Source organism: Rosa chinensis, chromosome 2 (genome assembly GCF_002994745.2).
Source record: "Rosa chinensis cultivar Old Blush chromosome 2, RchiOBHm-V2, whole genome shotgun sequence".
In the NCBI taxonomy this organism is placed as follows: Eukaryota; Viridiplantae; Streptophyta; class Magnoliopsida; order Rosales; family Rosaceae; genus Rosa; species Rosa chinensis.
Genome location: NC_037089.1, coordinates 43,285,196 through 43,295,894, shown reverse-complemented (window position 1 = coordinate 43,295,894; position 10,699 = coordinate 43,285,196). Strand labels below are relative to the sequence as shown.

General features: G+C 37.0%; 1 protein-coding gene across 1 annotated transcript; it reads right to left on the bottom strand.

The window, feature by feature from the left end:
* Window positions 1–2,381: 2,381 nt before the first annotated feature.
* Window positions 2,382–10,005, bottom strand: LOC112184320 (wall-associated receptor kinase-like 8). The gene is made up of 3 exons (XM_024322582.2): window positions 8,938–10,005; window positions 4,146–4,265; window positions 2,382–3,629 (listed from the first exon to the last, which is right to left on the bottom strand). The coding sequence occupies exons 1-3, from the start codon at window positions 9,833–9,835 to the stop codon at window positions 2,419–2,421; spliced, it is 2,229 nt and encodes a 742-aa protein (XP_024178350.1). The 5' UTR covers window positions 9,836–10,005; the 3' UTR covers window positions 2,382–2,418.
* Between the last annotated feature and the right edge of the window lie 694 nt (window positions 10,006–10,699).

Sequence of the window (10,699 nt, the reverse complement as noted above, 5' to 3'; positions counted from 1 at the left end):
TAAGAGGGAGAATGAATTTTTTGAAGAGATGTATGTCGGTGGAGCATTGAAGAAGAATCAAGATGTAAAAGAAGAAAGCACTACTGAAATTCCAGAGTCGACAGGGGGAGTTGACATGTCAATCCCTAGACTTGAAGTCGTTAATGACCAGTCGATAGGGGGAGTCGACCTATCAGTCAAAGAAATCTTACAGTCGACTAATCAAGCAGTCGACCTATCAAAAAAAGGGGGAGTTGACATGTCAATCCCCAGACGAGAGGACATCGATGTCGACGTCGACCAATCGACTTCTGAAGCTGAAGAAGATTCTATACAGGCTTTCTCCTTACCTGATACTCCACCCCCTAATGCTGAAATCTCTGGTCAAGAAGCTCCAACTCAGGTATGTCCAGTATCTTCATCTGGTAATCCAGTAGAGTCTGTCTCTTCTACATATGTGTTACCTAGTAGAACCACCTGCGGTTAACCAGCAAAAAGGTATGAACCTTCCATAACTGCTAAAGCCAAATATCCAATAGCTAACTTTGTGTCACACCATAGGTTATCCAAACCTTATGCATCATTTGTGAATCAAATATCCTCTGTATCTGTACCTAACAAAGTGCAGGAGGCTATGGGAGACCCAAAGTGGGCCAAGGTAATGGAGGAAGAAATGGAGGCATTAGAGAAGAATCACACTTGGGAACTTGTACCACTACCCCGTGGAAAAAAGCTAGTTGGATGTAGGTGGGTCTTCACTGTGAAACATAATGCAGATGGCACAATAAGCAGATATAAGGCAAGGTTGGTGGCTAAAGGATTTACTCAGACGTACGGGATTGACTATGATGAGACTTTTGCTCCAGTAGCCAAGATGAATACTGTTCGAGTGTTATTGTCACTGGCAGCAAACCTGAATTGGCCAATCCATCAGTTTGATGTTAAGAATGCTTCCCTTCATGGAGAGCTAACTGAAGAAGTTTACATGAACTTACTCCTGGTTATAGACCTGACATTCCAGGAGATATTGTGTGCAGGTTGAAGAAGTCCCTTTATGGACTGAAACAGTCACCTCGTGCATGGTTTGGCAGGTTTACTCAATCCACGAGACGCTTTGGATATAAGCACAGCAATTCTGATCACACCCTGTTCTTGAAACACCAAAAGGGGAAGGTGACTGTGCTAATCATATATGTAGATGATATGGTGATTACAGGGAATGATCTAGAAGAAATTGAAAGCCTTGAGGAGAAGTTATCATCCGAATTTGAGATGAAGAATCAAGGTGACTTAAAGTATTTCTTGGGGATAGAGGTAGCCAGGGGGAGAGATGGTATCTTCTTATGTCAGAGAAAGTATGTGCTGGACCTCTTGGCAGAAACATGCATGTTAGATTGTTGCCCAATTGATACTCCAATTGAGCAAAACCACAAACTGGCAGAATACCCTGATCAAGTTCCAACTGACAAACCTCGGTACCAAAGGTTAGTGGGACGTCTGATTTACTTATCACATACTAGACCTGATGTAGCCTATGCAGTTAGTGTTGTGAGTCAGTGTATGCACAATCCAAGTGAAAGACACATGGATGCTGTAGTGAGGATCTTGAGGCATTTGAAGTCTGCACCAGGAAAATGTTTAATGTTCTCAAAACATCAACACCTTGATGTTAGTGGGTATACAGATGCTGATTGGGCTGGTTGTATCACAGACCGGAAGTCTACATCTGGCTACTTTACCTTTGTGGGAGGAAACCTTGTTACCTGGAGGAGCAAGAACAGAAGGTTGTTGCAAGGTCAAGTGCTGAAGCTGAATATCAAGGTATGGCACATGGAGTGTGTGAACTCTTATGGTTACGTAATCTTCTCCGAGATTTGGGTTTTAAGCCTAAGTCAGTTATGCAGCTGTATTGTGACAACAAAGCTGCAATTGAAATCTCTCAGAATCCTATGCAACATGATCGAACGAAACATGTGGAAATTGATCGACACTTCATTAAGGAAAAGATGGATGCAAGGTTGATTACCTTTCCTTTTGTTCCTACTGAGGAACAATTAGCAGATATACTCACCAAAGCTATATCTAGCAAGTTATTCTATGACTCACTAGGCAAGTTGGGTCTTCGAGATGTTTATGCCCCAACTTGAGGGGGAGTGTTGACGTGTGAGTCATTATGTTGACATGTTAGTCATTATTAGTTGACGCGTGAGTCATTTAGAGAATATGTGTATTCAGTAGTTTCCTTATAGGAATTAGTTTCCTATACTAGACTGTACTAATGTGTAGTACAAGTATAGTACAATAGGGTTTTGTATATATATCCCTTACACAATTGTGAATAATATAGAAGAATTCTCACTCACAAATATTTTATCTTTTTCCATCTCAATATTTGACTGTAAGAACAAAAGGAGTTAACCTCAAACAAGAGAACAAGGTTCACAGAGTCTTCAAAGTCAACAGTGGTTGTGCATCGAATGAAGACCTACCACCATCGATACAAGGCCCTGTTGATGTAGAAACAATATCCCAAGCCTCGGTTATCTCATGAGTTTGGATATAAGCAACCTCTTCCAAATTTTGATCAACATGATTAGAGGCCTTAATTGACGATTGAATTGCCTCCAACTCAACTGCTACTTCTTTCATAGTAGGTCGTCTCCTTCCATTCAAATTTAAGCATCTTTTTGCAAGGTTAGCAACTGCAGTAATCTCTTCTTTCCCACCATATCTCGTAACTTGAGGATCTAGAACATCAAACAGACAATCTTGATCCATAGAAAGAAGGAAATAAGTCGCTAGGCTTCTTTCTTCTTGGGATCTTGTGAAAGAAACTGGTTTTTGTCCAGTTAAGAGCTCAGCAAGTACCACACCAAAGCTATAAACATCACTCTTGTCTGTAAATTGGCTAGATTGGAAGTACTCTGGGTCCAAATAACCAAATGTTCCATATACTAGTGTGGTAAGGTGTGTTTGGTCAATGGAAATAGATCGAGAAGTCCCAAAGTCTGCTACTTTTGCTCTGTATTTATCATCCAGGAGTATGTTAGATGACTTGATATCTCGATGATAAATGGGAAAAGCAGCTGCAGAATGTAAATAGGAAAGAGCTCTTGCTACTTCGATGGCAACTCGTAGTCTTATTTCCCATGTAAGAGGAAACTCTTCATTCTGCTGATGAATATAGTCAGACAATGTTCCGTTGGCAATGAATTCATAAACCAAAAGAGGAACTTCTGTCTCTAAGCAACAACCCAAAAGTTTGACCACATTTCTGTGGATAATTTGGGAAAGAATGACAATTTCATTGATGAATTGTCTAACTTCTCCACCATGAACTAGTTTAGACTTCTTCACAGCAACAATTCTTCCATCTGCCAGCATTCCTTTGTAAACAGTACCTTGGCCTCCTTGACCAAGAATCCTGTCCACATTAAAATGGTCTGTGGCTTTCTCTAACTCCTTGGAATTAAACAGCTTGATTTTCTCAACATTGACTTCACCTGAAGAAAATTGTTGCTCCAACAAGAAGCCACCATTTTGTTTGAAGAACTTCTTCTTGCGTTTGATGTTCTTCCGTTTTTTTATGACTTTGTGCGACCACCATCCACAAATGAGTATGAGTAGAACTCCAAAAACACTGCTTGTAACTGGATATATAGCTCAATCAAATAAGTAAGAGTATAAATAATTTTCTATAATAGATATGTTGCATTTATTTTTTAATTATATACCAAATAACTGGCACATTAGTAATCAAAATTTATCTTATGATACGTTTACATACTTGGAATGGAAAAAATCATGAATCGGAGACAACGGAAATGGAAGAAGGAAGGAACCGGTATGGAAATGATTCCTAAACTCATAACCCCTGATTCCTAAATCGATTCCTGATAATGAAGTGTGACCCGCACCCATTCCAATACCTTTATATGTTAGTAAACGTAAGAACACTCATACCCCGAAATCATTATCTTCATTTCCATTCTCATTCTAATTAAATAAGTAAATGTGCCCTGAGTGTTTTAAGATTTAGAAAGTTCAATGGAATAAGTGGTACGTCTACGCTGGTTCAAATCCAGCTTGGCCCAAAAATTCGCCGAGGTGGAGAAAAAAAAATTCGTATCTATTCAAAAAAGAAAATTAGAAAGTTGAAAAAATACCTATAACAACCAGCTTTTCCGGCCTTAAGCTTGTCGGTGGAGGATCACACTTAAAGCCTCCAGGATAATTGATACAGATCCCGTAACTAACACATGGTCGACCCTCACATTCATTGATATCTGAAATTGTGACAACACAAAAATACATATATATAATGAAAAAAAACCAATGAGTCGACCAAAATCTCTCACACACACACACGCGGACATATCACTACTAGCAAAACAACAATTACCCACGGATTTTAATCTGTGGGTAATAAGACTATCTCACACTGATTTCAGTGTGTGATAGCTTTTACACACAGTGCACGTACAGATTGGTATTACCGTGCGGTTTGGAGGGGGGTAATGCTCATCCGCCACGGATTATGTTGTCCGTGTGAAATACTTACGTGGGCCCCACTATAATTCCATAAATATAAATTACCGGAATTAGCTGCAATCCGTGTGAACAACTCTATTTCACACGGATTTCTGTACCAAATACGTACCTATCTCACACGGATTTCTGTGTCAAATACATACCTATCTCACACGGATTATTTTGTCCGTGTGAATATTAGACGTGGGCCCCATATCTTTCCGTAAATATAGATCACCGTAATGGAATGAAATCGGTGTGAACAACTCTATTTCACACGGATTTCTGTGTCAAATGTGTAAATTGTATTTCACACGGATTTCTGTGTGAGATATAACTCACACTGATTTCTGTGTCAAAACTTATAACAATTGACACGGATTTCCATGTGAAATTCCTATACTCTTAACTCACACTGATTTCAGTGTGTAATAGTGACAGCATGTTAAAAAAAAATTCAACCTGAACATATCAGCAGCTCTATCCCTATATTGATAGCTTTGAAGCTGGTATTTTTCTTCTTCCTCAGCTATCAGGAACCAAAACAAAGACAAAAAATTAGAAACAAGTATTATCAAGATAAATGAACCAATTATCCATTAAAATCTATTCTAGCAACGAACCCAATCAATCGCAAAAGACCATATATACCAGCAATTGTTGACAACAACAAAAACCCAACTGTACAAATCAGTGAAAACCCATTAACTTCCGTCTATTAGAGAGTAACAGTTGAGAGAGTAAGGTTTTGAGCTATGAATAAAAATATAACGCATACTTGAGCAATTGTATGTAATATGTTGTATGTAATATGTATATGACTACAAGTAAAAGAGTGGGACACCTCGGCTTCGGAGGCCCTCTGGTAAAAGGGCTTCAACGTCTGGTCCAGGACGACATGATTCTCAGGTTGTGCCATTGTTGGAGAGTTCGCTCAAAAAGCTTCCAGTTTTCAAGAGAGCTGGAGAGGGTGGGTTTGGAGATGAGAGAGAGGGAGGCAGAGAAGAGAGCTGGGATATGAGAGAGAGGGAGAGCAGTGGGCGAAGGAGCAGAGAAAGGGTGCGGGAGGGGGCAGTGGGTAGAGGAGATGAGAGAGAGAGGGAGACATGAGAGAATTCGGAGCTTTAGATTTTGGTTTCTGGTTTTCTGGTTTTAAGCAACATTAATATGCACGGAAATCTGTGTGTTTATAGTATTTCACACGGAAATCTGTGTGAAATACATTTGCATTTACTACAGATATCCGTGTGAATTTACCTCGGTAACCCAATAGCTATCATCTATTGTTATTTAAATATTTACAACAGCACCCACAGTAATCCGTGGGAATATCCAAATATTGAGCGGGAATAAATCCACGGAAATCCGTGTGTAATACTACTAGGGGAGGGAAATTGAATTTGTTCCAAAAAAGTGAGCGGGAAAAAATCTACCACGAAAATCCGTGTGAGATACATATATATTTACCACTGATTTTCGTGTGTATTTATCTCGGTAATATATAATTGTCATGTTAATTATTGTTTACACGGAATTCTGTCTCTATTATATTTTTTTCACACGGAATTTTGTAGCTAATTGTTCTTTTCACACAGATATCCGTGTGAAAAGGTTTTAGTTTTTACACAGACATCAGTTACTCTTGTTTATGCACACGGATTTCTGTGTGTAGTCTCCTTTTTCACACGGAATTCTGTAGCTCATTGTTCTTTTCACACAGATTCTGTGTTAACATTTCACACGGAAATCCGTGTGTATTACTCATTTCACACAGATGTCTGTACCAAAAACCGGTCAACCCTTTAAACACTTCTACTTCCCTAAGCGGAGCCGACCCTTGAGAAGATAAAATTTCAGAAATTTTTACATTAGTTGATATAGCTTTTACCCATGAGAGCATAAGAGTTTATAGATCAAAAAAATAAGTTACGAGTGAGCGGTTATGAGCATATTAGTTTTATGTAGTATTTATGGTTTAGGGTTGACCTACTAGATCGAAACCCAAACGACGACGAAAATAATTGAAATTTTGAACACAACCATTTATTCTTATCATGATAACATCCTACGGTCGATTTTGATAAAGTCTATTTCCTACGCATTGTTGCTTATGGAAGGTATACTTTTCATTATAACTAATAAACTAGTTATACCACATTAGTAGACATATAGGAATTTTGTGCAATCCAAAAAATAAAAATAAAAAATTGATAAATTTGACATTACTCATCTATTTATAGCGTATTAATAGGTACGGTGTAAAAAATTTAACTCAATCCGTCGTTCTTTCAATATCAAATAAGTGGTTAACCTTATATACACATATACTTTTTCACACGGAATTTTGTAGCTAATTGTTCTTTTCACACGGATATCCGTGTGAAAAGATTTTAGTTTTTACACAGACATCAGTTACTGTTGTTTATGCACACGGATTTCTGTGTGTAGTCTCCTTTTTCACATGAAATTCTGTAGCTCATTGTTCTTTTCACACGGATTTCTGTGTTAACATTTCACACGGAAATCCGTGTGTATTACTCATTTCACACAGATGTCTGTACCAAAAATCAGTCAACCCTTTAAACGCTTCTACTTCCCTAAGGGGAGCCGACCCTTGAGGAGATAAAATTTCAGAAATTTTTACATTAGTTGATATATCTTCTACCCATGAGAGCATAAGAGTTTACAGATCAAAAAAATAAGTTACGAGTGAGTGGTTATGAGCATATTAGTTTTATGTAGTATTTAAAGTTTAGGGTTGACCTACTAGATCGAAACCCAAACGACGACGAAAATAGCTGAAATTTTAAACACAACCATTTATTCTTATCATGATAACATCCTACGGTCGATTTTGATAAAGTCTATTTCCTACGCATTATTGCTTATGGAATGTATACTTTTCATTATAACTAATAAACTAGTTATACCACATTAATAGACATATATGAATTTTGTGTCATACATGTGATAAAAATTGAAAATTGATAAATTTGACATTACCCATCTATCTATAGCATATTAATAGGTATGGTGTAAAAAAATTAACTCAATCCGCCGTTCTTTCAATATCAAATAAAGTGGTTAACCTTATATACACCTATACTTCTCTAAGGGGAGTAAAACCACGAGGAGATAAACTTTCCAAAAATTTTACATTATTTGGTATACCTCATATTCATGAAAGTATGAGAGCTGACAGATCGAAAAAATAAGTTACGAGTGAGCGGTGATGAGCATATTAGTTTTATGTAGTATTTAAGGTTTAGGGTTGACCTACTAGATCGAAGCCCAAACGACGAGGAAAATAGCTGAAATTTTTAACACAACCATTTATTCTTATCATGATAACATCCTACGGTCGATTTTGATAAAGTCTATTTCCTACGCATTGTTGCTTATGGAATGTATACTTTTCATTATAACTAATAAACTAGTTATACCACATTAGTAGACATATATGAATTTTGTGCAATCCAAAAAATAAAAATAAAAAATTGATAAATTTGATATTGGTATTTGGTAATAATGTATTAATAGGTACGGTGTAAAAGAATTAACTCAATCCGCCGGTTTTTCAATATCAAATAAGTGGTTAACCTTATATACACATATACTTTTTCACACGGAATTTTGTAGCTAATTGTTCTTTTCACACGGATATCCGTTACTGTTGTTTATTCACACGGATTTCTGTGTGTAGTCTCCTTTTTCACACGGAAATCTGTAGCTCATTGTTCTTTTCACACGGATTTCTGTGTCAACATTTTCACACGGAAATCCGTGTGTATTACTCATTGCACACAGAAATCTGTATCAAATACTTATTATAACGGAAATCTAATTTCACATAACAAACAAAATTAATGATCCCAAAATAAACTAATTTCGGATTTTCACACAGAAATCAGTGTGAATTGATCTGCACACAGATATCCGTGTAAAAATATTTTATCATTTACACAGACATCTGTTACTATTGTTTATTCACACGGATTTCCGTCGATATTGTTATTGTATAAATCACTATAGAGCTCAATTATGTTCTTTTCACACAGATATCTGTATCAAATACTTATTGTAATGGAAATCCGTCCCTCCATAATTCACATAACATAAAAAATTAATTATTTCGAAATAAACTAATTTATAATACGTACAGAAATCAGTGTGAATTGATTTTCACACAGATATCCGTGTGAATATGTTTTTGTTTTTACACAGATATCTGTGACTATTGTTTATGCACACGGATTTCCGTTGATATTGTTATTGTATAAATTATTGTGGGCCCGATTATGCTCATTTCACACAGATTTCTGTTAGTATTTCTATTTCACACGGATTTCTGTGGCTTTTAACTACAGTAAATCCGTGTGTATTGTTATTTTGCTAGTAGTGTATATAGCAAGAGATCGATTTAGTTACCTTGACATCCATGAAGAAGATAAGGGTTTCCTTCATAGCCTTTTGAGCATAAGAGTAGACGTCCATCATCGCTGATATATGTGCTATTGTTAGAGACAGTCCAGTTGTTCGAGATATCCGAATATGGGCGTGCGCTCCATTTCAGCTCCACAGGGACGTAGTCCATATCACCAATGACCGACATATTTGTTCTAGTAAACCAACTTTGCTTTACAACGAATGCATACTTGCATTCCTTAGCACTGCGAGCGTTTATTACGTCTGCAAAGCTAGCATTGAAGTTCTTTAGATATTTAGGAAAGGTGGATTGGCAGCAGTTGATACCAATGCAGGTATTCTTCTTTAATACAGGGTTACTGGAGTAGTCACAAATGGACAAGCAGCCACCAAGTGTTGTTGTCAACCCATTAGAAAATTTTGTCATTAGGGCAATTCCTCCACAACTCATTGAAGTGAATCTGTTGTCCTGGGAGTACCAGAAAGGGGTTTGCTCCAGGTTGTAGGTCTGGCGGTTGCTCGGCAGTCCCGGCTTGTCAGTGCAATTTGAGAAGGTTATGGGGCTTCTGACCTGTAGTGTGCCTTCAATAGAGATTTCCAGCACTTCAAGACTCGTGCTGGTCAAGAAAGGTTTGGGAGGGCTGGTTGAGTAGTTACATATTATCTGGAACGAGTTGCTGTAGAAACCTGTGTCGCTGCCGGTAAGGTAGCAGCCTTCTCCAATTCCAAAAGGGTATGGGATTGCAATGTGTCCACAATGGGACGGGCAGTGAAGCTTTGCTATCGAGTCTGTGGGGGGCACCGGTGAGGCTGCAGCTAGTGTTGTCCTGCTGCTCATAGCCCACAAGATGAACAGACTAGTAAAGTGCAGCACAAGAAACTGGAACTGGGATCTAGACATTGTTACTGGCTAGCAGCTAGGTCCTCGATCTTTCTAATGAGATATTATTGTCTATCTGCAGTAGAGGGAAGCGAGCTACATCTGGCTTTGAGGGACCATGTTTAAGTAGTGAAAGAAGATTAAAGTTGAATAATAATTAGTCTCAACTTTGTTTTCTTTTTCATTTTAATTGGCAGACCAAAAAAGTTAAAAAAAAGAAAAGGTTGAGAGTACAGTGAGTACAGAAAACTTTTCTTTACAATAATTGAAGGGGCATTTCATTTTACACCCAAATTTGATTACACCTATTAGATTAAACCCATCTAAGATATTTTTTTTAATATACACCCAAATGGATCTGTTGATTAGGTTGATTACATAAATAAATTCTCATTACGTGACATAGAAAATAAAACATGTTTTTGTCAAAAATTTCTTAATATGCTACAAGCTCTAAACAAATACACGATGAACTAGACCCTTGATTGAAGCTCTCATAATCAAAACCTAGATTGAGGTTTATATTTGCTTTTTTGTGGTCTTTTTTTTCTATATAAAAGGTATGTTATACTTTTCATATAACACTTGAATGGAAAGCAAACATAGGTTAATAACATATTATACAGTTGTTCTATTTAGCTAGCCACTTTAGAATTACGTCTGCATCAATGCTCTCTATTTTAGATAGTTTTAAATTTATATTATTTTTAAATGAATATTAAATAGTTTAAATGTATTTATAAATTACATAAAATAACTTAAAATGAATGTTTTAAATTATAGAGAGCCTCATCTTGCTCTCTATATATTGGAGCGAGATAGCTAAAAGTTATAATAGAGAGCTACTTAGGAGTCTGGTACAGCTGCTAAAATAGATAAAAAGCT